General features: G+C 36.8%; 1 protein-coding gene across 1 annotated transcript in view; it reads left to right on the forward strand.

The window, feature by feature from the left end:
* The window catches only part of DMD (dystrophin), an 896,220-nt gene that overhangs the window by 81,525 nt on the left and 787,777 nt on the right, over window positions 1–26,918 (forward strand). Inside the window, exons 2-6 of the mRNA XM_017733467.1 lie at window positions 2,675–2,767; window positions 3,684–3,761; window positions 6,720–6,812; window positions 14,720–14,892; window positions 24,370–24,488. Coding sequence (XP_017588956.1) covers window positions 14,732–14,892; window positions 24,370–24,488 — 280 coding nt within the window. The 5' untranslated portion in view covers window positions 2,675–2,767; window positions 3,684–3,761; window positions 6,720–6,812; window positions 14,720–14,731. The remainder of the gene's footprint in view (window positions 1–2,674; window positions 2,768–3,683; window positions 3,762–6,719; window positions 6,813–14,719; window positions 14,893–24,369; window positions 24,489–26,918) is intronic.

Consider the following 26,918-nt stretch of genomic DNA (forward strand, 5'->3'; position numbering starts at 1 on the left):
ACAAATCAACAGGCATAACAAATGGTGGAGGAGAGTCTTCTGAACATTTTCATACCTCTTAGGTAAAAGGCAGTGGTTTTAGGTCACAACCCAAAAAAGCTTTTTAAAAAGGTTATTTTCAGCAAGAATGTATAACAAATGAGTAGACATTTGTTTGGCAAGCCATTGACTAGCCATGTTTGGTTTTTTATAGTTTTCAAAGGTTCGAGTTAACAGGCACTTTCCAATGACATGATAAATTTACCTGATGCAACTTTGAGCCCTTTGTATCTCAAGACTTACTGCAGTGCCAATCCAGTGAAGACATTCAATCTGTTTGAGGAAGAAGACATAATTACCCCATTGCCAGAAAAACAGCACCCTTCTTCTGGTTTACAATGATATATGTAGGGTGCCTTAGTGTATTTTTAGTTGTGATTAATGGAAGGTATACTTCCAAGACCCTAAAAAAATCAATGGAACTTTTGGTTTAAGGCTTACTTGTAATACGTTTGTAATTAATATGTCCTGCTGTGGATGCTACTGTGCTGTGTCTTTGTTTTCTTTCTAAAAGCTTTACAAAATAAAAAACCAAACAAAACAACATATTATTTGTTAAGCAGAATTCTTGACTGCCTAGATTGGTTGGAACATAAACATTATGAATAGCTTAAATGCTGCAAAACAGAGGAAAGACAGAGACACAGGTAGTTATGAAGGCTAGTTCTATTTTTCCTGTAGGATACAAACCAGTATAATTATATTTCATTGTCAAAGTGTCATTGTGCTCATATTCTCAGAGAGATTCAGTAGCATTATGGGCACAGCTCTTTCATAGTGTTACAGAAGGGCCTATTGATCACTCCAACTTCCTAAAGAATGTGAAAAAGCTCCCTTAAAGTGCATAGATCTTGTGTTTCCCCTCCGCAAAAATGACTTTTGTTCTGCAAGATTAGGGAACAAAATAAGGTCTCTGATTTAGTTGCATGTTTTAATTTTAAATTTGTCCTACAACTGCAGGAATTCTGTACAAGACTTGACTCACATAATGGCACATGATTTTTCATACCATAGTTTAAAACATTTTTCTAAAACTATTTCTCGTACATGTGAGGCAGGAAATAGAGTTGCTGGGTATTATTACTTAAACAGATAATTCAAGGTGTTGAGCAGCATGAGTAAATCATATGTGAAGCTGTTCAGTACTGGTTTTCAGATATTTTAGTTAATAAAGTGGCATCATGTGTGTTAAATAAAAATTAGCTTAGTTGGATTGAGTTGTGCACGGTAGGAAAACTGTCTAGAAAACAGTGATTCCTACTGCTGTAGAAATTTTGTGACATTGTGGATTTGTTTGTTCCGTGAAACAGAAACAAGACCATACCAAAAAATGAAGGCATTGAAAGGAACTTTTGCCTCAGAAGAGCAGTCAGAGAGAAAGGTCATGGCAGAGTAGCTAATAGCACTGAAGTCTGTGCAGTACTCATTAATATGTATCAATGTGGAAAAATTAGTTCAGCACTGGATACTTTCCCTAATTCTGTCCTCTGTTTAAGTAACCTCCCAAAGGAATTGGTACTTTCTAACAAGATATGTCTTTCATGAAATTCCCAGCTAGCTCTAATGAGTGTTGCAGTGAGTACCAGAACAGCATTGCTGATAGGAAAGCAAATGTTTTCTGTATGATATGGATTCCCAATTTTACATTGCTCTGTGGTAAATGTGGAAGAGGTGCAATGTAGGTCAGCATAGAGTCAATTCTAGAAAGTTAAAATACAGATACTTCCTCTCAATCAAAGCATCTGTCAAACTTCAAAAATTAGAAAAAATGTGGATATGTGAAACTATTTTGCACTGCACAAAATAATCACTGCTTTTCTCAACAGCTGTTCTCAACAGCTCTCATACAAAAAAATCTAAAAAATCATAGGTGCACATAAAACTTGCTCAGTGACTAGACTATAAAAAATTATATGTTTATATTTTTAATATTGCATGCATTAGTCAAAGTATGAGATCAGAAACTTGGTTTGAATTTTAGAAAGAGTGAATCTTTTTAACACTGTCACATGGGGGAAAATCCCAAGTATTTCCTTTCAGCTTTCACTGATACTGAGTACAAAATATGAGTTGTCTGTCAGCCACTTACAGAAGTGAGGCCACGTTCCAGTACAATTCCATGCCCTATTAACATAGATATATTTATGAGATCCTGACTAGAATAAGTCTGACTCATCTCTCTCTGTGTACTTCCAAGTTTCTTTCTGACACATGGAGCACCTACTAGGCACTTAACTTTTATATGACTTCCTGTGTGTTTGGGGTTTTTTTTGGTTTGTTTGTTTCCTTGGGATTTTTTTCCAAATTATTTTTCCTGTTTTTTTTCCTTTCTGATTTGCACCTTAATTGCTAAGTCTTCTTTGTTTTCTAGATATATTAGTGTTTCGTTCTGGCTTATTTGTTTGAAATAATGGCATGTACTTGAAGTAAGCATCAATCTCTCTTAAACAGCAAGACCCTGTTTAAGAGATGTATGTGAAAGAATTTTGTGAGTTTAAATGTATTTTCATCTTTTACTTTTACTTGTGTTATACATTTCATATTTATTCTGACACTGGCTTCTTACAGTTTTCTGGTCTTTTTTTAATTATTATTTTTGGCATTGGAACTAACCAGAGCCATTGTTTCATTTCAGTTTGGAAGACGTTACATTGAAGACCTTTTTAATGATTTTCGAGATGGACGAAGACTTCTGGAGCTCCTGGAATGCCTTACAGGCCAAAAACTTGTATGTGTTTTTTAACTCATTTACTGTGTATTGAAGTCTTAATGTCGTGATAATTGTAGTAGGTGATATTCACTGACTTCTGCCACTGATGAGGACCTGTGGAAACTGTTTTTAGGAGTCTAAATAGTTTTCAGTTTCATTTGAAATTGAGGAAACATTGTGACTGAGAGTTGTATTAGACATTAACACTTTGCTAGGCATATACTTGAAATGAAAATATTCTACCTTGTTTTATACGCTTATTGATTGTGGCACAGAGAAACAAAACTGAGGCAGAGTTCACTTAGGTATCTAGATTTTAGCTGGAATAGAATTTAATGTGTAGAATTAGAATTTTTTTCTATTGTTATGCATCTGGTGAATCTATTGGAATTGTACTTGTCTGAAAAGAGAGAACTGCTTGCTTTTATTGACCTGGAAATTCTAAAGTGACACAGTCATACACACTTTTTAATGTCTTCTCTTGTGTTCCTGGTTGGGCTTTGTAAATTTGGCATCTTTCCCTGAAACTTTCTCATTAGAAGGCTGGGAGATTGAGAATCAAAATCCAGAGACAATATACTTGTACATAAATATTAAACAAACTGATGCTTATCTGTTTAGTTGCCATAGCAATGTTCCTAAATTGTGCCATGCAGAAGGCAACTAATCATGATAAAAAGAATCTGGAATTATCTAATTTTATATGCATTTCAATGATTCCTTCCCTGAAAAATGTCAAGGTAACAAATTACCTTCTAACTGTGGATCCAGTTTGTTTCACAATTGACTTTATTTCATGTTGAGAAGCTGCATAAGCCCAATGTATGCTAATATGTCAACAGAAAACTACAGACATAATATAAGATTTGTGTTACATATAGTGTACTCAAGATTCTGATTTTGGACAGTCAAGTTTGGTTTTCTTCCTTTGTAGGCAAAAGAAAAGGGCTCCACAAGAGTTCATGCTCTGAACAATGTCAACAAAGCAATCCACATTTTGCAGAGAAATAATGTAAGTATTCAGCCAGACATGCTCAGAACAGCCTGTAGACAGCACACAAAATGCTTATTAGGTGTTGAATCAAACACCTTTGCTCTATAGTGTAAAAGTACTGGAGTCAAAGCAGTTTTTATTACTCTGACTTGGATATGTTGTCATTCAGCAGTGGGGTAAAATGTGTTTTAAGGAGTTTAAAATCCTCTTCCAGCAAATTTTGGATAATACATCTATAACAGATGCTTTCTGAAGACAGATCTACCTGCACGATTTTATTCTAATGAATGGTGTTTAAAATAAATTTTCAAAAGTTAAATAGAAGAAGTCATCCATAGCTGGTTACAAGATACTGCCTATCAAAATACTTACTCAAAATCTCTAAAAATTATGAAGTCTGAAAACCTGAGGCTTTTCCTACAATAATTTTTTTTTGTTAAGTTTCAAAGGCATCTGTCCCTCATGATTCAAAACACTAATCATATCAATATCACTTTCAATTCTACTTTGTAAAGATTGATTTTTCAAGCCAGTATTCTGTGCATCATTCTCATATTATCTTCCTTATGCAGGCATTCTGACAGACCCATAATTTTAGCAGACATTTCCTCTGGCCAACTAATTTTATCATAACTCTCCTCAAGAGAGTTAAATTCAAATAAACTATAACACTTGCTTAAACTTAACAGTAAGAGGTGTCAGAACAAAGATAATGTATTCTATGCTATATATTATATTGGATTTCTTGATAGCTGCAGGAGGTCACTAATGCTTGAGTTCAAGCGCTGAATAAAGTTATTGGTTTTATAAATCTAAGGTAATCCATCTAAAGATTTGTACATAAATGAAAGTGACCTTATAAGACTGACGTAAAGACCTCCAGCTTGATTTTTCTTTTTATTTAATGGAATTTAATGTAAAAATAGAGACGAAAAAGCTTTTAATTGTTGAAAATCTGCAACATTTGACATTATTGGAGAAAAAAAATAATCAATACATTATTTCACATTACACAAGAAGATTTTGATTGCATACCTGGTTACAAATGATCATAGAAAATGTTTTTTGAAGTATTTAATACCTATCAGCTAAATCCACTGGTGTGCTTTTCCATTCAGTTTCCAGAACACAATAATAGTCCCTTTCAAATCTGGGAAGAAAACAGAGAGTATTGCAATTTTAGATGATAGAAGAAAAAACATTGTTTTAGAATGTGAAGTGGTCATCCAGTGGCCATCATACTCATGTAATGAAAACCTTGTAAACTGTATAAAAATTAGGATAGTATATGTAAAGATATGCTGTATCTTGTCAATATGAAGTAGAAAGACCTGCCTCTGAAACAGTTTCCTTAACCTTCAATAATTTGATGAGTGATTTCTGTGGGACTTCAGGAATGCAAAATCAATGGTTCTAAAGTGAACTAAAGCCTGTTAGTAGTCTAGATTTTTCTGCTGGTGTGTTCCATTTTTGCTGTGAGGTTCTGTAGTCATCTGGGTGGTAACATTGAAAAATGCTGCTGCTTCCAGTCAGTCTGTTTCACAGGTTTTTCTGTTCCCATATAAAAGTGAGAGTGTTGAGGGGGGAGCATGGGGGACATGAGGGGTGGGAGATTGTCTCAAATCATGTTTAGACCTCCCTGTGGCAAACTGGGCAATGTTCTTCTGCTTCAGTAAAACAGATGTGATCCCTGTGTATTCAGGCTTCCACTTGCAAAAATGGATGGAGGATTTACCTGTAGAATATGCAGGCAGTGCCCATATAAACTTTGTAGGGTGTCCCTTCCTGCATGGAACTCCATTTAAAATTTAGTATATAAAGGCTAAGTTCCATTTGGGAAATGTTCCAGGACATTGTTGGTTAGAATAAATTGCCAGTCTCATATACTTTTAGTACAAAATGTGGAATTCTTAAAGAGAGGAGCTCTTTGAGAGTTTTAAAGTTCTTGATAAAATATTTAATTTCTGGTTTGTAAAAATGACCTATACATAGATGCATTGAAAAAAAAAAAAAAAAAAAAACGAAAGTATAGCAGCCTGTTTTGAGCATGTAAAACTTCAGTCAGTTTGCAGATGTGACTTCAAATAACTTCAGAAGTGCAGTAGAGATGTGCAGAATGTAGTTTGTGAAGGAATGGGGTACTTTGCCATAAAAACCCATCAGTTCCACCATGAAAACTTGCATCTATGAAACAGCGATGATGCCAATTTTGGAGTCATAGTTCTATCCAAATATGCAGGACAGCTTACAGTCTTGCATTCATAACCCTGAGTTTGGCTTCCTTATTCAGATAGCACAAATAATGGCGGGGGGGGGGGGGGGGGGGGGGGGGGGGGTGATGTGTCGTTTCACATGTGGAGGAAAGAATATTCCAGGATGGTGAATACTGATGCATTATGAAATTGCAAATTCATGAGATAATTATGGAAAACAACATTACTGGGTGAACAATTGTGGAAAAGACTTGCTTGGATCACAATCACTGCTTTATCTGTATGCCAGAACACATCCTGTGTATTTCCTTATACATTTTAGAATTTAATTAAGGAAAAATCAATTCTGTTTTAATCTAAATATGTAATGCCTTGGGTTTGTAGGTTCTTACAGTGTCTAGAGGTGTGTGTGTTACTTCCAGAAAATTATATTATGTAAGGTAGTATAAAGCAGAGTGCAGGAGTTTTTCTGTCTGTGTGATTTGTAATTGTAGAAGCTTAATTTAAAAGGTATTTGAGTTAATACAACTATTACTTTAAATTATATGTTTCACAACATGCTATAACTGGAATAATTGGGACTCCAGATCACTGCTGGATTTTTTCCAGAACATTAATTGTGCCATTTATAAAATGTGAGTTTTAAGTTTATGGAACAACAGAAAGCAAGTGGGAGATTTACCTTAGCCTATGCCTTCATCTCCCTCCAATCTCTTATGCTTGTTATTAATCTTTTACAATTATTTTTTTGTTCCTGTGATAGGTTGATTTGGTAAATATAGGGAGCTCAGACATTGTGGACGGAAATCATAAGCTGACCCTTGGTTTGATCTGGAATATAATCCTCCACTGGCAGGTGAGTGGCACTGCTCCTTACTTTCCATGAAATACCTTTATTCCACTGATCTTTTCCCCATTATTATCCAGCAACAACCTAGAAAGTAAACATAGGCATTCCAATGTGGTAAATCAGAAAGTGTTATGGCAGTCTGCATACATATTATCAAGAATATTGAAAATATTAAGCAGATAAAATAGTCTTTACAGGATTAGCAGAAACTTTTTTGACTGTAATATCAGAGTCAGATATTGTAACATGATTATATGTAACAATTATCCTAACAAAAATGGATAGACAAAGCCAATGTGGATACATAGATCTCATAGTCACTTTTCTTTTTAGTATCTTAGAAAGAGTGACTTTTAGATTTTAATGAAATAATCACATCTGTTGCTTTTTGCTGCTGACCCATCCTGCCAAGAATTATTTTTAGAACACTAAAAAGCTGCTAGACTGACTATTTCTTGAAACAGATGTGGCTCATTTAGCTTCCTTTCTCTTTAGAGAGAAAGGGGGGTTTGTGGTATGGATCTCATAAAAACCAGCATGGTAGATGAGGGCACTTAACTAAACAAATTCTGAGATAGCAGTAAAATCAAAATTCAAAAAGATCTAGCATCTAGATGCTCTGAATCCATGTGTTTGTATGAATCTCAGCTAGGAGTCTGTCCATTAGTGTTGACTGTGTTCCTCAAGCAATAATCCACAAGTTTTTCATAGAATAACAAGAAAAGGTGGTAGGAAACAAAGCTTAAAAGTCTTTAAAAACTAAACAGTCCTACCAAAAATCAGATACGTATCATTCATCCAAGGAGGGAATATTTTTATTCTAATTTTACAGGACAACAGCAACAGAGAAAAGCTGCAAATAGTTAACTCACTTCTTCCTTTGCCTCCTGTTTCAATATTCCTGGTCTAATTGCATAAAATTTTTCCTAATTACTTATTAAGAGCAGATGGAATATGATACCTAGCTATGCAACTTTTACCAATAATCCTTGAATCACTGTGTTTTAACTTGTGTAAATTATGGACTGAGATGAGTATTCGTGTTAATATTTTGTTTTCTTCATATTTTGTCATGAAGCAAAGTGTTAAAGGTGTGCTTTAGTACTAGCTGTGTACTTACTGATTTCTTTTCAATTGTTCCCACCATTCCTCTTAACATGCACTTGCACAGACACATGGAAGACAGAGGTTCTGGTGCAGCCTGATGAGATTTTTGACAGCAGACATGTCAAAAACAAAAACCCCTTTGTTTTCAGTGCAAAAGTGATTCGTTTCAAGCTTCATCTTAAGCCTAGTGATAACTGTGATGGCAGCTGCGATGGTACCCATGGCTTCAGCTTGAATTACCCATGGATGAAAAATCCAAGGATCATATTTACAAAGCAGTGTTTTATAGTGTGACTCTGTCAGCATAGTCATAATGATTCAGTCCATGTTTAGTCTATACTTGCAGTTCTGTGATGCCTTAAAGATCTAGAAATGAAACAACACCCTTTGGAGACAATATTCGTGTAGGAGGTAATATAAAAGCTGGTCTTTAACTGGAGACCTCCAGGGACAAGTATGGAAAAATGCCCATCCCACAAAGTGTGAATACAGTTTTATAAGTTTAGCAAATTAGCATAATTGGCAGGAATTCCCAATTAGAAGGACAAGTAACAAAGTAATTCCCCCCCTTGGTTCCACCCTTTTCCAGAGCCCTATGTCCCCCTCTGCCTTTAGGTACTAGCTAAACTTTGTTTATGGGAAAACAAATGTTTATGTCTAAACATGTTGTTTTAACCTTGGTTCCCAGAGGATTTAATCTTGATCCCCAGACTGGGGCCTTTGGGAATGTATTTTGTCTTTCTGTCTAACAGAGAAGGTGAAATGCTAGCTATCAATCTATGTAGTTATACAATAATAGGCTACAGAGGTACAAATATGTAAGAATATATAGAAGTAAAAAGGCAAAAATCAGTTTGGCATCACTGTGTTTCAGTTTGTTCTAGTTGTGAACTACTGAAAGTGATCTGCATCTTCTGGCCTTCTCTTTTTATTCAAATTTTTGTAAATAAGATTCTAATTTGGCTAGAGTTCAATTTTAGGTTTTTTTCTAAAGAGTAACTAAAACCTGATTGGCAGCAAGAAGCCATTATTAAATAATAATCCTGTTGCTGTTGCTTAATGATGAATATTTTTTTTAAAAAATAATGTAATAACAGATTTATATTTGGGCTTTTCTCCTTAAAAAAAGGAAGAGAAGCCACACTCGGGAGCCATTCATTTGCTGCCTATTTTCCTCAAAGTACTGGAAGCGTTCAAAGTAAATTTGCTTATTTACAGCTCTGTGGAGAAAGTCTTTGCTATTTCCCAGATTTTCTTTCAAGTTTTGAAGTTAATTGCATGATCTAGAATATGTTTGTGATTGTTCTGCCCTGTTTATAGGCAGGTACAATCTTACATACTGACAGAACTGATGGTGAAACACGGCTCTAAATTTCTTAAGAAATTCTTCTTCCTGTTGGTTCCAGTTTGCCTATCACAGATTGTCCCTGGCAAGAAGCAGCTGGAAACATGATAAGTTGTTCATACAGTGTCAGGGCCACCAAACTTCTCTTCCAGTTGCCTACAGCTGGGTAAAATACCGAGACTACTATATTTATTTGTAGTCTGTGAAAAGGCCTGAAAACAAATAAATAGGACTACACAGGGTGCTTGATTTAGTGCATGCTTGTGTAGTTTGTGTTTGTTGCTGCCATCCTGCTTTTGCAGACCCTGAGAAGAGTCACTTAGAGGAATTTTATCTGTCTACATCTAAAACAAAAAACAACAACAAGAAGAAAATATATGAGATTATTGTTTGTGTGGACACTTGTGTTGTTGTAGGTGAACAGGCAAGAAGCTTTTCCAATTTCACATCCTGCAGCCAGGACCACATAGAGACACACCTGTATTTATATATGACAACATGATGGTCTCTTACAAAAATGTTAATCTCTTTGTGTAAAAATAATAGAAAAAAAAGAGATGGTAGAAGAAAGGTGCATGAAAGGAATAATGTCAGTACCAATCCAAATGGATATCAGCAGTAGAGGTGGTAGAGGCACTGCAGCAGACAGGATTTGACACATTGTTTCCACTCTCATCTCTGTGCAGTGGAAATATCATGGCTTTCTGTATCCCCTGAGATGATTGTGTCCTTTCTTATCTAGCCTGTTTTTTCAGATTATTGTTAAAAGTTTTCCCGAAACTGAACCATCATACTGAGTTGAGCACCTGCTGCCAAAGCTCTTTATGGTACTAAATCCATCAGACTCTTATTTCCTTGAAGCTGCTGCCCTCTTTCTCTCAGCTCTGTGATCCCAGCCTCACTGCAGCGTTAACATTTAAGTAAAAACAGAGCAAAACTGTTAATTTCTGAGCTGCTATATTTTACAAACTCTCTTAAGAGTTTTCTCTTAACATTCTGTAAGGCAGTGTATAAATTGTTTAGTTATGTTTTTAAGAGTGAACTTATTTTCATGTGAAGCCTGAAAGAAACCCTGTAGCAAAAATTTTTGGCCCAAATCTTGACTCTCTCTGGGAAAAATCACAAAAGAATGCATATATACAAAAAGAAAATATTTCAGAGGGGAGCATTTCAACAGCCTGTCAGCCTCATTTGGAGACTAATTAAAAACATAAGGGTTATTGTGCACATCAGTATTTTAATACAAACTACCATTTCACTTAATTTTGATTTTCAGTTATAGAAATGAAACGCTTCTGTCAATCCACCTTGAATCAATGAACAAAGAATATCCTTTACTTTGATAGGTGTCTTGAATATCTATGAAAATGTCCTTAAAAGTGTTCTTTCAAATGTACTTGGAAAGAGTTTAATGGTTCTAGCTATAAAAATGTGATCTATGCAGTCAGAATACCTTAAATATAGCAAGTAAAAAATGTTAAGTTATTCTGTCAGGGAGATGTAAGGTTCCTCTTTTATTAAGAAAAACGAAAAGTTCTTGCTTTGAGAATGGTTTTCTTTTAGATTATCTTCTTCCCTCCCTCTATTCTAGGGTCTGGCATCCTGAAGCCTAGTGCCAATCTTACAAAATGTTACATGCCTGAGTGTTGGTTTTAGGTGAAAGAGATGTAGTTTGAGCCTGAGATCATGCTGTGTTCCTTGTCATCTTACACACACAGCAACACATGCCCAGATTCCAGGACATGGTCATGCAGTGGGAAGATCAAAGGTTCGCTGCTGTGAGCCAGGGCTGGCTGTGCTACTTTTGGACACTTTCTTCATGTGGTGACAAGAATAGCAGTGCTCCCATTCTGTCCACAGATCTCCTTTTGGCAGCCTGGCATTTCAGAAACCATCTTGGTGATGTCTGTATTGTCCTTTCCCTCTCTTCTATCAAAATTTAATCTTTTCTTATTGCCATATATGTGTCCATTCCCCAGGAAGAGCAAGTATATCTGTTCTGTGGAAGTCAGAGTTTCCTGCACCCGAAAGCTTTGTGTCCTGCCAGGATAAACTGCATTAGAAAGGAGAGGTAACAAAGAAATGAGTATCAGAGGTCAACTCATCACCTGACAGCATGAGGCAGAGACACTTTGAAATAGCTGTAGTTTTTGAGCCTGGATGCAAAGGGAGTTTGTCTACCTAAAAGCTCTTCAGGCTGTCATGAACACATCTCTGTGTGCCACTTTCCCAGCAGTACATCTTAACCAAGCAGCCTTCAAAAAGCTTCTGTCTCACCAAATGTCAGCCAGCACTTCTGTGCTCAGGCACAGACCTTTCTTCAGGACCCAGGCATCCTGCAGACAGCGTGGTGCTGTGCCTGCAGTGGTGTGGCATGGTGCTGCCAAGGTTCCAGGTGGGGTGGGATGACAATGCCCCTCAGAACACTCAGGAGGACAAGGTGGCTCCAGTTGTAGAAGTAGAGTTATCCACCAATTCTCATTGAAGAGGAAGTGGCCTCAGCATCCAGGATGAATTTTTTTTTTTTTTTTTTTTTTTTTTACTCTGTTATTTTAAATATCTGACTTTCCCTAGGAGGTAGCAAAAAAAAAAATCATAAATTTAACAGTCTTCACTGTTGCAAAGAAATGCAGGAAAAAGAGAGTAAAACTTTATCTATTGCAAGCATATTTAATTCAACAAGGTGAGATTGAAACTGTTTTGTATTCATTTACTGAAAAGCAAAAATAAATGCTGGGTTTGGATTCATCTCTTTAGATCTAAAGGAAAACGATGGCCTGGATTCTTCTGAATAATTGTCTTCCTGATGGCCCATTTTTTTTCTAATTGTGTCTAATCTTCTCTGTTCATAGACATAGCTCCTTTCTCTTTGATATCAGCTCAAACACATAATCATTTCTGTATGTTATAAACCTTTATATTTCTAAATATGGTGTTCCTGCATTCATTCAGCTATCCTTTAATGCAAATGTGTGTTGCATTTTTATAAAGTTACAGTTTGCTTATAGTATTCAGGAAAATCTTCATTTGTAAATATAAGCATGTGATAAAACCCAAAATGAGCAATGAAACCTTAGCTTGGACAGGTCTTTTTAACTATAACTTCAGTATTTTCTAGTCTTTCATATTGTTTGTTTGGTGCAATAGATGCTAATTCCAAAAATTTTCTTTTTAGCATCCAGATTAATGAAAACACCAGGATTTTATATTTTTATAGTAGTGAAGGGGTCTTTTGCCTGGGAATACAGAGACCAAATCTCAGCTTCTTGCTACATTATGTATATCTACTTCGGCACCTCTCAATAATGAAGACAATAAGAATATTGACAAGAAACACCCACTCAGACATATAAAGAAAAAAATAAAGACTGTATTTCCTAATTTTCTTACACTTTATTTTCTGTCTCCTGACAGAAATGGAGGCAACTATAAAAAGTTTCTGTTCTTATCTGACAGAATTTATATTGATTTTCATTTGTACAAATTACAGTCTAAGACTAAAGTCAGGAACATATCCCATGAAATCTAGTGAGGATGAATTTCTCCTCCCATCTTAGAAACTCATAACATGTAAAGTAAAGTTTATACCTGTTTGGGTTTGAGACAAATTAGGAGGAAACATCCTGAGATTAACGTGTCCTCTAATGGAAGGCTGATTTCGGCAGCCCCTCCCCCAGAAGTACCGAAGGAATTTCTTGGAGGAAAGTGAAAAAACCTCTGTTTATTTAACAAGCAAGGTGCACACAGGCACAAAGGAGAAAAAAAAAGGAAAAATGTTAGATAATAAACCTTCTCGTTGTGGAGAAAGAAGGTGGACTTTTAGAGTCTTGCTTGGCTTCTCCCGAGGTCCTCCAGAGCGAGGGTGCGGCGCCCCAGAGCCTCCCATCTGGCCGCGGCGTGGGGCTCCTGGCGAGGTTCTGGTGTTTCGGACTGGAACAAAGCTGAACAGCTCCAGAAGAAGAAGAAGAAGCCACAGTCCCAGGAAAAAGTTCTTGCCTCAGCTACCAGGCTGGCTAAAAGCAGGAAGGTGCTCCCTTGCCTCTGCAGCAGTGAGAACACGGGGAAGTGTGTGTGAGTCCTTGAACACAAACTGTGCTGAAGAATTCACCCAGCTTCTCTCCCTCCTCTCCTGGATCCAGCTTAAAGCTGTGGAACCCATTTCTGGGCATAAAGCAGACAATAGGGAAATACAATATTATCATAAAATCACCCCAGGACAATACATAAGTCACAAAAGGAAAATTAAAGGCACTGATACTCTTTGGGCATCTGAGATGCAAACCCAAGATATTATTTCAGAAATTCATATCTTCACAGAAGCAAAATGATTGAATTAATTACTGTGAAACTAGTGAGCAACTTACCATACCCAACAGTAAAAGGTTATTTCTGTTTTTTCTACAATATCATGGTAATTAACTTTTGTTGTTGTTGTTGACTGTTCTTTCAGATTACAGCTTCTGCATATTATCTTACAATTTTTACAGTTTTAAAGTGGTCCACCCTTTATCATAAAGTAGCACCTGCCCTCAATGTTATTCTTTGACTGACTGATAATGGCTGCAATTCAAGGGGAAAATGATAATGGAATGCAATATTCCCTAAGTGAATAAGAAGCAATAAGCAACTTTATAGTTAAATTATAGCTTAGGGAATATTTTAAAAGAACTGTTATTCTAAAAGATATATGGAGAAAGCAATGATTTAAAAGGTGTTACTGTACAGGTAAATAATTCTTAATAGAAGTTTTATGTGATCCTTCACTAGTAAAGAAATTGATTGGAAATAAAAAAATCTACTGCATTATGTCAAAATTATAAATATTATAAAAGCCTTTAGGCTTTTTGTAAAATAATAACTGTAGATTGGTAAACTCTTGCTAGTGAAAAAGGCATATTAACTTCATTAAACCGATAAAATTGAAACATATACAATACTCTTTTAATGCATGCAATGAAATTGACTTTTCATCCATTTTGCATGTATGCAAATATAGTTTGCACCTTTAAGTCAGAAACATTATCTACTGTGTACTGAGCACATTTATTTTGCCTCAGTACTATTTCAACTCCGTCAATGAGAGAAGAGTGCTTTTCATTATTTTATCAACTTTTACTGTAATGTATCATATTAACTAAGGATATATTTCCAGATCAAAGAAAACCACAAGGAGAAATAATTTGAATGAACTCGCTTCCCACAAGTGAGATAACAGATGTGTCTTCTCTGTCCCTGCTTCACCTGGGGCACAGGGAGGAATGCATTCAGTGCATGTCAATAGCTGTCTTTAAGCATTCAGAATTGATTGCTGTCATTACATTGTGAAAACAAATGTGTTCTTTAATTACTTAGGAGTTTTTAAGGTTGTAATCTAGGCAACTGAAGGTTTTTCATGTCAAAAAAAGAAATAGTCAGCTTTTAATAAGTTCAATCATCGATCAAATTCTGTCTTTTATTGCAGGTCAAAGATGTAATGAAAAACATCATGGCTGGACTGCAGCAGACAAACAGTGAGATGATTCTGCTGAGCTGGGTCCGTCAATCGACTCGCAATTATCCACAGGTCAACGTTACCAATTTCACCACTAGCTGGTCTGATGGATTGGCTTTCAACGCACTCCTCCACAGCCACAGGTAGGAAAAGTAGCTTTTCACTGTTTCAGTAAACTTGTGACAGATGGCTGTAACAGGGCTTGAGGATGGTGTATCTTTTATGCACAGGGTTTAGCTTCTTCGTCTGTGGGTGCTTCAGCATTCTTTTAAATGACTGACTGTTTGCTTTGACCTGGGTGCTGCGTTTTGCGTCATACTAAATCCTCTCATGGAGGGAGAGCTTTTCACAGCACAACCAAATATACAGAGCTCAGATCCTTTTCTGGAATTTCAGTGTGTATACCAAGTAGATAGTCTCAAGGAGTATAGGCTTGCAAGCTTTTGAGAAGAGCAAGGAGCAGATCCAAAACTAAGCCTGTGAGGTTGTCCTAGGGGGAGAAGGAGATTTTCCTGTGTTAGACTTAGAGGGGACAAATGTGGTGTTTGTTGAAAGCCTCTCTCAGCTGCTGAATTGAAAGTATGGATTTGCCTCACAAGGACACAGCCTTTGTTTTCAAAATCTTTCATGTTATTCCACCAGCTGATTTGAGTTCTTAGCCTCTCTCAGAAGTTGCCTTCTTCTAGTCTATGCTGTATAAAACTCTACCTCTAGAGATTCGGAGTTCTTTGGGGATTCTGTGTACGTGGCTTAAGGAAGATGTGCTAGTCAGTCTACCTAAAAGGCCCAGTTCTTGCCACTGCTGCTTTTAAAGAGGTGTTGCTTTTTCCAATGCGATAAGCCTCCCAACCTCTCTTCTCCTACTACTGTACTTCTCTCTTAAAGGGGACTATCCTGCAAGATGGCTGACTGCTCATATTATTAGGGAGTTGAACTTTCTAGCTGTGTAGTGGTTTAAACACCATTCAGAAATCAAACTCTACATAAGCCACTCCCTTCCCTCTTCTTCCTCTGGCAAGGGAAGAACAAAAGCAGAGATTTTGGTTTGGGATCACAATTTATTGAAAGGAAGTAGTAAGGGAATAAGAAATGCACAGCAACAACAGCAATATTAACAACAAAAGTATACAGAAAGAGCAGGTGTTTTTTCTCACAAAAAGATGGTTACCCCTCGACTTAGTTCCATGCGGCAGCCAGGACAAGAAGATGATGGATGCTCCCTACAGGTGATGTCCATGCAGCTTTCCCAGACAAAGACAAGATGGTGACTGTTCCCACATGCTGCTCCTTGTGGCAGCTGGGAGCAAAGGCGAGATCGTGAGGGGGGATCTCAAATCCCAAGACAATGGGAAACACTGACAAACAACCCCGCTGTGTGGGGATCATCGTAGAACAGGTTTCAAGCCTGCCAACCATGTTCTATCCAGGGAGAGGCAACTGTATTTTTCCCTAAAATTTCCATACCATTGTAAGCTCTGTTAGAATGTGAATATAACTTCTCAGTTTCCTCTGATTTTACCCCCAGTCATCTTTCCACAACATCTTTCCACCTAGAGACAATATCAGACTGCCTGTTTCCTCATTAGAGTATCTGATACTCAGATATTCAGATGGCGTGCTCTGCAGGACCATGGAATATCTGATGTCTGAAATCAGTAATCAGAAGTTCCTCTTTGTCCTTCTCTGTGGGAATAGCTTCAGAAGTCTGAAAAGAGGAACTTATTCAGGATCAGTTCCTGGCTGGGGTGTGCAGTTGCCAGTAAACCACACTGGGATTGTCTAGACAAATCTCTGTGTTGTGTGTCAGACTTTATGCACTGCTGTGTTCAGTTCAGTGCAAAGTTCACCAGATGAACATTCATTTCCTGCTTACTGGAATTTATGCGCTTTATTCAGGTTTTGTAATTCAGGGCTGAAAAACTTAAGCCTGCTTTTACTCTTCTTCTGTCTGCTGCCATAAATCTTGCATAGCTTTCTGCACAGTGAGCCTATTTTCAATAGAAGTGAAGAATTGCTCCACAGAAGTCTTGTCTCTTGCCCAGTACTTACTGCACTTATCTGGGAAATGGCAAGTGCTCAGTCAGATTCCCGGAGGCAAGTCTCCAAGACACTCCAGTCACCTTCTGGAGTTCAATCACTAAGTTCCTCTGCAAAAGTTTTGTTTTGTCATTTCCTCCAAAGCCCTGATGCAGTCATTTTTAAGATGAACCAATGATGCAGGATTTTTTTTGACTTTGCACTTCATGTTCAGTTTGAAGGAACACTGAATTGTCCTTCAAGATTCCAGATGGAATCAATTAAATAGGTATGCTAAGACATTCAGCATTCAGAAGCTCCTAAATCTATCCTATAATAATAAAAAACCTTCTCTAAGGAGCCTAATTTGGTCACTCTAACATGCAGGTACATTACAGACCTGTTGGGTGTCAGAGTGTCTTCAATTTAGTGCCTGAAGAAGACAGCTTGAATATACACTGAAGAAAAGTTGTCCAAGAGTGATTTACATGAATTCTCAGAGAAACCTGTTGTCTCACACATCCTATACTTTTTATAAATATTTTGTGATTTACTTGCGTAGAATGATAAGCACTCTGATGACCAACACTTCTAAATTTAGCTCCTCTGTTTTCCCTGTTCACTTTTTTCAGTGTTTTTTTCCCACAATTCCCTGTTTCTGCAGTTCTCCTGTTCCATTCTTTCTCATTTATTTCCTTTCTTGTTCCCCATAAAGTTTCATCAAGATGTTCTACTCTTTTTTCCTTTCATCCTCTGTCTTTATTCCTCTGCATTGTCAGGAATGGAAGCAGAGTTAGTCATAAGAAAGGATGACTGTAGTTTGAAAATCAGGTGATAATTAGCTCATAGAGTCAAGCTGGTGCCAGGTGTGTGTACTTTTTGCCAATTTTAGCACTATTCCTAGACTGCTACAAAAACCCTACCAAGAACAAACCAAAAAACCTCCAAAACCCAATAGAAAACCCCAAACTCCAAAGATATCTCCAAAACTGAAAGAATGATGCTACCCAAACTTTTTCCCATGGTATTTTGACTCTCTGAAAATGAGGGTAGATTCCATGGTAGCATTGAAGCTATCTCTTTTTCAAACCAATCTCTTTCCTTTATGGATGGTGATATTCTCGTTTCTGTTATATAATGTTTTCAGTGATGAACAGGTGGCTTTTTGTTTTGGTTTGTAGTTTTTTGTTTTTTTTTTTTTTTTTAAAGGTTCAGACAGTAATGTGAAATTTGCATTTGGATGAATTTCCTAAGCACCTCCTTAAAGGGATTGAGATAAAGAGACTGTCATGAAGCCCTAACCACACAGTGTACTGTGAAAGCAGTGGGAAGCTTTATTTCTCATAGTCTTTTAACCCACCAATCCCTTGCTTTCAGCTGATTGTTTTGGTTGGATCAAATTTTTCTAATGCCATTTCTCCATCATTTTATACAGGGGTTACTTTAAGTAGATATTCCCATCTCTGTAATCACCATGCCTCCGTGGACATTTAGACTCTTTAGCAATTGCTTTCAATACTGAGAGTGAGGAGCAGTGGAGCACAGGTCACCTGGCAAATCTCCAAGGGCACATCAGTGAGCCTAGAGTGGGAATTTTCAGGATATAGGCTTGGTACACCATCTCTTGAATGGCATGTTCTGCATTGAACTGAAAAAAAACAAGGCAGCAGCTGTGGAGTATCATCACCCCAGGAATATACAGAAACTAAAATATTTTGCTGAGGAAGAGAGGTCAGTCCTTCCATAGTTGTAACTCTCCCATCTTCAGGCTCCAGATCACAAAGACCTTTCCCCATTTACTTCTTGTAATCTTTTTCCTCCAGGTGGATATTGAAAGAGCTTTTACTGCTTTCCTCTGACTTTGTTGGGGCTCTCTTTCTTTTCTCCCCTGGCTGTAATCAGGATTTTGAAGTGGGAACAGGTGGCATTCATTAGTTTCCTCCTTGCTTCTTTAAAATTCTTGAACTTAGGCCAGGTGACTGCCTTACAAATGAGCACTTTGCTGCAGCTGTTTCTGCTTCAGGGTGGTAGAGTTAGGAGGGAAGGAATATGACATCAAAAAGAGGTCCTGGATAGAAGCAAAAAAAAGTTTTTCTTCAATAGTTTACAGGAAAAGTAAAAACAATGGGATGAAGAGGTATGAAAATTATCTTATTCTAGCAAATCACTAGGATATGTGTCAGTTACTCTCCCCTGACTTTTTTTAATTGTGAGAGTTCTGAAGACCTATACAAGATCTTCTTGTATAAAAGGCTGAGGCAAGAAACCCGCAACTTTTCTCTTGAAATGGTGATGGTAAATTTTATGATTTAAGTGTGACGGCTTTCTGTCTACAATAATGGAAAACTGTGGTTTGTCTTATCTATGACTTTAATTTCTACATAGAGATCTGTCAGGATTGGTTTGTCCATAGTATACTCCAGATTAAATTTTCTCACCCTGAGTCAACTAGTTCTGTTGTAAATTAAGTAACTGGGGATCAGAGGGGATGTAGGGAGTCCCTTTTGTACATTATTTTTTGTGGAAATATGTTTGGAAAAAATTCAGGTTTGTTTTCCCCTTTTCTTTATTTTTTTTTGTTTTTATTATTTGTATTTCTGCTACTTATAGGAAAAAGCTGTTGGTAGAGAAATTACCTTGTGTTCAGTATAAATTTTGATTTTTACAATTCAAGCTTCTCCATTGAAGCCTTCAATCCTTTCAGTTTTGGCTCTCCATGAACCTGTCATAAGCTAATACAAGACCAATGCTGTTTGAGCTGATCAGTGAACGGCTAGATAAAGTTCAGCATGTTCTACTTAATTCTAACTCCTTTGAACGTGCATAAGGTTGTATTGTTCAGAAAGAGGAGTAAGGAATGCTGGTTATTTTTCCTTGGGTTTGCTCCCTTTCAGACAAGACCCATGTTGCAGATAGGAGAATAAATTTAATCTCCCTTGGTATTATTCGAACACTATGGAGAGGACAAATGAAGGCAAAGAATCAGTATTCCATTTCATTTCTTTCCTCTACTACTATTTCCTTCTCACTCCTGTATTTAAAACTCCTTAGAAAGCTAGTAATAGTTGTAATTTGAAAAAGTGTTGTTTCGGGGATTTTTGAAAGCTATTTTCCACTAACCACAATTATTAATCTTCTAGGCTGTAATATCTCCCACAATCACACTTAGCAGTATTGCCACATCAATACACACAGTGAAACACCCTGACACATAGCACTGAGAAGCTGATGCTTCAAGCTGACATTATGACACTATTATTCTTGTGATAGAGCTACTGAAATGTATATAGTGACATAATCTTTCAACAAAGGGAAAATCTGGAAAGTTAAATTGCTATTGGAGTGGGGAGAGCTTTTTGAATTTATTTTTCTTTTAATTAAGTTGGTGCTTGTCAGAGCTGAGTTGCAGTAGGTGGCCATATACTTGTAAGTTGGCTTGGAATCTGTGCTGTCTGCTTTATGTACAATACTAAGAAAATTGATAAGGAACCTGTCAGTGACCTACTAAAGCTTACTAGCTCTCTTCTGTCTGTGTCTCAGAGGGCTCAAATTTTTTGCCATCTGTAGTGAGTGGAAAAAGAGATGCTGTGTGTGCTCTACACAGGCACACATAGCATGCAAATTCAACCCAAGTGTTAAGACATGATGTTGTCTGAAACTCTGTCATTGAAACTCTTGTGAAGCCTGGAGTGTTTGTTTAAAAAAAAAAAAAAAAAAACACACCCAAACAACAACAACAAAAAAATGCAACAAAAACTTTGTGTCTCATACTGAGAATCCTACTTCTACAGATGATGTCTTGATAATAATTTTAGACTATCTTGGTAGGCTAACTTGAAAATACCCTCCTGGGTTATACAACTGAAAAGTTGGGTGAAATTGACCATCTAAGATATTACTAATGATGACAGAGGTTTTCTCAAGAGGAGTAAGGTGATATTCCTCAATGAACAATTTTAAATGTTCGCATTCTTGCCCAGTGCAGTCCTGACTGATTAGAAGTATGCTCCTGTATATAAAATCTTGTATCACCAAACAAGTCACGATTATTTGAAGATAATGTGCTGCTCTGAGCACTGCTGGTGTACTTAGGCTTTAAGCCAAATTAAAAAAAAAAAAAAGGAAAAAAGTTGAGGGGGCGGTAGTCCCTTGGATCTAATTCTTTCCTGTCCTTGTCCTGAAAGCTTTTCTTACCAAATAATCTTTTTACATTCTAGTCTATTTAGTATTTATGTAACACATCCTTGCCAAGCTTTTTAAGAAATTCATAATAGACAGCTTTGTGGTTACTACACTGTTCTCTTAGCTAAATTTGCTGTATGAGCTTATGCATCCAAGTGTTTTATTTGGAGAGAATAAGGATTTGAAGAATATCTGTGTGGTCGCAGAATAAGGTGTGCAGGTGTGGTGGCTTGAACCCAGTCAGTAGCGGCACACCCACACAGCCACTTGCTTGCTTCATGCCCTGTTTCCCCAGGACAGGGAAGAGAATAGGAGAAGTAAAAGCAAGAAAGCTCTTGAGTCAAAATAGACTGTTTTAATGAGTGGAGGAAAAAAGAATAGAAAAACAAGTGTTGCAAAGGCAGTAACTGATGCCCAGCCACTCTTAAAGTGGACTGTACTGGTTTGGTTCAAAAATATCCATTACTTACTTATTTTCCTTCTGTGAGATAAGAATTGGGAGAAAATCAAAGCAGGCACAAAACTTAAAAGAATATAAAGAAGTTTATTAACAGACCGAAAAGAAAGGGGAAAAAAAGTCAGACTAAACCTTCAGAATGCTTTCCTCCCCCCCATCTTTCTCCCTTCTCCCACTGACAACATAAAAAGACAGCCCTTGAGATTTTTGGTCAGGTTACCACCTCTATAATAATCTTTTTCAGTTCACTTAGGGAGAGGAGTCTCTCTTGCTCATGCTATGGAGACATCTCCACAAGAAACAGTTCTCTCATGGCTTCAGTGTCACAGTGAGACAGCCGCCCGGGTTGGTTCTCTGCTCACATGTGAAAGTCCCTTCCCTTGACTTACAGCTTTCCCCACAACTGCTTTTGAGGGTCCAATCTTGAGCTACTGGGGTACCATTTTAAGGATGAGCTGTTCAGAAGCAAAGGTTCTCTTCACTCATCTCTGGGAGCATCTTCATCTCTAGGAATAGGTCTTCTCTTCCCCTGAGAGCAAGGGTCCTAATCACTTTCATTTCTCTTTGTTCAAACTTCTCATCAAATTACAGCCACTTCAACATTTGCTTGTTTCAGCACAGGTACTTTTGCTCACAATTGCAGTTTGAATGCTCCACCCCCATGCTTCATGAAATTACAATGGGTACTCTGATGTATCACAGTCCATCACCACCATAGCTTTCCAACAGAATTTCAACTTCTAAGCTTGAAGCATCTCCTCTTTCTCCTCTCTTGGGTTTTCAGCTCTTCCTTCTTCACTGACTTTGGTGTCTTTATGGTGTTTTCTTCACGTGCCTTCACAGCTCCAGGATGGCTGTCTCCCGGCTGCCCTGGCCCCACTGGGCCAAGTGGGCCCCCCAGTTACCTGTCCAAAAGCTGGAAGCAAGAGAGCTTTCCCAGGGTTTGTCCATTCTTAAATGTGGATCACAGAGGCATGTCAATCTTCTTAAGTGGCTTAAAAAAGTTGCCAATATTCAGACTAGTCAGTTGATTGGTTCTGTCAGGTCACGGAGGAAGCTGTAAGCACCTCTTTGCAAGAGAATCACTTCCATGGCTGATTGAAACCTAAACTATGCTAAACCATGACACAGACAAACACCCCACACCCCATTCTCTCCCTTTACTGAGGTATTTATGGCTGAGCAAGTTATATGGCATGGGGTATCCCTTTTACTGGTTTGGGTCACCTGTCCTGGCTATGTCCCCTTCTGGTTTCTTGCATGTCCATCCCTCACTTGCTTGGGGAAGGTAGAGTGAAGGGGAAAAAGAGAGGGTCTTGATTTGTTGTAAGCACACTTCAGTAAAGCCTGGTTTGCTCTGAACACTGTTTTTACTATAAATCCAAAACACAGCATCATGTAGGCTGCTATGAACAATGGTAACTCCATCCTCAGTTAAAGAAGGATGGCCCAAGATATTTTTTTTTTTTTTTTACTAATTATGCACACATAGTCTGTATTTTGCATGCTTGTGTTTTAGAACACAAACCAGTCTATGGGATCACAGACTTCATCCATCCATGAGTAAACCCAGAGATTACTACCTGTTTCCTCTCCCTTCTCTACCCTGTCCCCAGCAAGATTTAATATTAAATTAATATTAATTAGTATTTTGGAGTTATTTTGCATATGGGAAGGAGAAAACTCCACTTTTAATATTTAAGCATCTCTGCATAGAGAAGCAAAATAACTTTGAGTAACTTAGTTGTTATTATGTAAATGTCTCCCCTCTCAGAAAAATAATTGAACAGCAAAGGTACGTAACTGGGGAATAACTGCTAGATAAATGGCATTTTTCCTTTACTCTCTTGACATTATTACAATATGATGTAGTGAACATTTTTTCTGTTTATTATAACTCAGGAGACTATTTAAAATAAACTTCTAAAATTAATAAAAAATGTAAGTAAAGCTGTCATAACTAATTGCAAAATTTAAATTGTGTAAATAATGTGCTTGATTTATCTGTAGTTGAAATCACACATTTAAATGTCTTCTGATTTAGAGCACTGTATTGAAGTCACAAATAGCATAGCTGTTTTTCTTCATATTACATGCACAGTAATTACAGAATATCTCATTAAACTTTATTTCTCCAGAGTGCCTGATAACAAATTCTTATTTCCTAATGGATAACTCTCAGATGAAAGGCCAAAGATCATGGTGTATTAACATCATTTATACCACAAATGGTGCAACTGCTAATACAAGGTCCCAGGTTGTGCATCTGAGCTATAATTCAGTTTTGGGCTTTCTGTCTTTTCCTGTAAGAGTATGTAAATTGTGATTTGGCAGTATTAGCGTAAGAGTTGACCTCTGTGTTCTTACAGGTGTTTCCCAACTCAAATGTTTCTATGATTCTATGAATTTTTTAACCTATTGATGAATTTCAATCTGATATAACAGTGAGCTGGTAATCTCAGAAACAATTGCACTCTTAGAAATATTAATTGAAATTAAAAACTGGTGACTGGGGAGAGGAGGAAGGCTCCCAAATGGCATCAGCAGTTCTGTCCTGTTTGTTCTGCCACATGCCAGTCCCCATTGCATGGCCACAGCACCTGATCTTTCCCAACCAAGTGCTATTTGAGACTGGAATGAAAGAGCTAATATGCTGTGGGCATTGTGGGCAGTGACAGGAGCCCAGTGCTGTGGGGGAGAGCAGGTGGTTTGGGGATGTGAGGTTATAGGTTGTTGGGACTTGGTGGAGAATAAGAAATATGAACAATGTGATTGTGGTGGACATGGATGAGAACAGAATGCAAACCCATTAGAAACCGAACTTCATTAGTCCCAGTGCCAATTAATACGAACTTACATTATGAAAATAAAAAAGCTGATACTGATGCATAGCTTTAGGAAATACATGAATAAATCTAAGATTAAAAAATAAGAAACTTATTTTTCCTTTTTATTTTTGCTGTAGACCGGACCTATTTGATTGGAATGCTGTTGCTTCTCAGCCATCACCTGTGCAACGATTAGACCATGCATTCAACATAGCCAGGCAGCACCTGGGAATAGAGAAACTCCTTGATCCTGAAGGTTAGTATAAATTATATTGTTTGGTGTTTGTTTTCTTTTTTTCTTTAAGTGGAGAAACAGTTTTGCTATGCATTTGATGATAAATTAATTTGACTTTTTTTTTGGCAAAAGAATTTAACATTTTTCAAGATAAATTATAAACTGAAGCAAAATCCTTTACTTTTAGTGCTACCTTTGTGCTCTATTGAAATAGTGTAAAACTGCCAGTGTGTACATGCTCTAAAGCAATTTTTTTTAGCTTTGGGACCAGAGTTTTAATGTGCACGCACTGAATTAGAGGTATCTCAGGAAGCTGTTGATTTCTGTTTTGAAGACTTAGAGCATCTGCAGCTTTTATATCTTCTGGAAAGATCTTGCGTTCAAGTTACCTTTTAATGTATATCTAAAACATGCATTCAAGCTCTAGATACTCATATCTTTTAAGTATGACTTATATTTATGTGCATATTGAAATTTTATCCGAATGACATGTGTCATATCACTGTAATTTAATCTTACATGTAATAGAGTTACCTTTTTTACCTTGACTATTTTTATACATCCTTAAGCAGTCACGTTTGAAAGGTTCCTTGTTTTTCACATGTTCTCTTGAATTTTGTACATTTCTATATATTCTCTGACATAGTTTCTGCATTGCTGATAGACTAGTAATTTTCCCTCAGAGGATATTCCTAAAACATTCTTTAAGGCAATTGGAACAGCTGCTGTACTTCATATATATGTGTGTGTGTGTAGATATATATATATCTCTAAGGCAATTGGAACAGCTGTTGTATTTCATATATATGTGTGTGTGTGTAGATATATATGTATCTATCTATCTATACACACACACACTACAGACATACTCTTTTTTTTTTCCATACAATGATACCTTTACTGTATTTTCATGAAATTTCATATTAAGCCACTTATAAATGAGCTTTTCTATACGTTTGTGCTGTTCTCAATGACTCACTCATGGTGAGTTTTTCATGGGAAGAACTAGAATTTAACAAAATGCAAAAAGGGATCTAAAACATAGCATTGAGTCTCTTAATGTTTAAATATAGTTGGACATGTCTCAATTGTTAAGTAACAACCTTGTATCCCATGTATTTCCCTAGGAGAAATATTGAAAATATGTGTAGTTTAATGTCACAGCATTTCTTGCCTAGTGCACTCTTTCATTTCTAGAACCCAGTTTCGGTGAACCACTGGGGGAAGAAGAGGCTTTCTACATGCTAAAGCATGGGATTGATCTTGTAAACTCTGAATGAGATTGGAACTGAACACTGAATTGTGCAAGTTAATAGATGTAGTCACAGTGTTTTCTATAATTGGTTAAACTTTCTTCTTAAAATAGATTAGTGAATAAGTTATTTTCTGTTTGCAAGAGTCACTTCTGATTAGACACTTTATTCTGGTTTTGGCAAAGATGCTTGCGGTTGTTTAGCCAACAACTGAAATACTCTTAAACGTTGGTGGTTTTCCAAATCTCTGCTGTAATTATTTGCTATTCAGTGTTGTAAATCACAGTGCTGGCCACCTATTTATTTTTCCCCTCTGTAAACATTTCCAAAGGAAAAGTACATTTTGTACCTATTGGAAAGTATAAGTATGTGGAACTAAACTGGTTTTTTTTGTGATAATAAATTTATTTCTAGGTTGAAACCCAGAATTTCTGCTAAGTATGCAAGGGAGAAATCTTGTTTGAAGGTTCTAGAATATTATTTTCGTAATTTTACTTTGTATATTTATCAAGTCTCCTAATTAGGTACTCAAATATCTCCTAACACCATACTGTGTAACAATACCCTCTTCTCTGGCTGCAAAATGCAACTGTATTACAACAAAAAGGGAGTATGCAGTCGTGAAACATTATTTTCGTCTAATTTAATACCTTTCAAAACAGCACATGTGTAATTTGTGAACACTTTAAAATTTAGTTTTGTTCATTAAATATCTGCTGTCTCAGTTTTGAAAACATTAAGTAGAAAGGAAGCCACTATTCAGTAAAGGCCTACTCTTCTGCAACCTATGTAGTAGTCATTAAAAAAAGGGTTTGGAGTTATTTGTGTTCTGAAATTACTGATGGTTGATACATGTTGAAACAGATGTTTAGGGAGTCTATCTTAGCAATTAAATTTAGAAAAGTAAATATTTATACTCAGCCAAACTTTGGTTTTCTAGGTTATGTATGAAGTTTTCTTTTTTCTGAGGTTGCTGATATTTAAAGTCTGTCCCATGAGAAATAGTCAGTTTATTACTGAGGTTGTTGATATTTTAAGTCGATCCCAGGAGCAGATTTTAAAATATTTTTCAGGATTTGGCCTCCACTTCAGTCATCAAAGTGGTAAAGATAGTTTACATCTACATATTTCTTGTAAAAGCTGTGTTGTGTAAGTTAAAGCTTTTGTATTTGGCTTCAGAAAGAGATGATCATTCCTG

The sequence above is a fragment of the Corvus brachyrhynchos genome, unplaced genomic scaffold (assembly GCF_000691975.1).
Source record: "Corvus brachyrhynchos isolate BGI_N302 unplaced genomic scaffold, ASM69197v1 scaffold34, whole genome shotgun sequence".
NCBI classification, from domain to species: Eukaryota; Metazoa; Chordata; class Aves; order Passeriformes; family Corvidae; genus Corvus; species Corvus brachyrhynchos.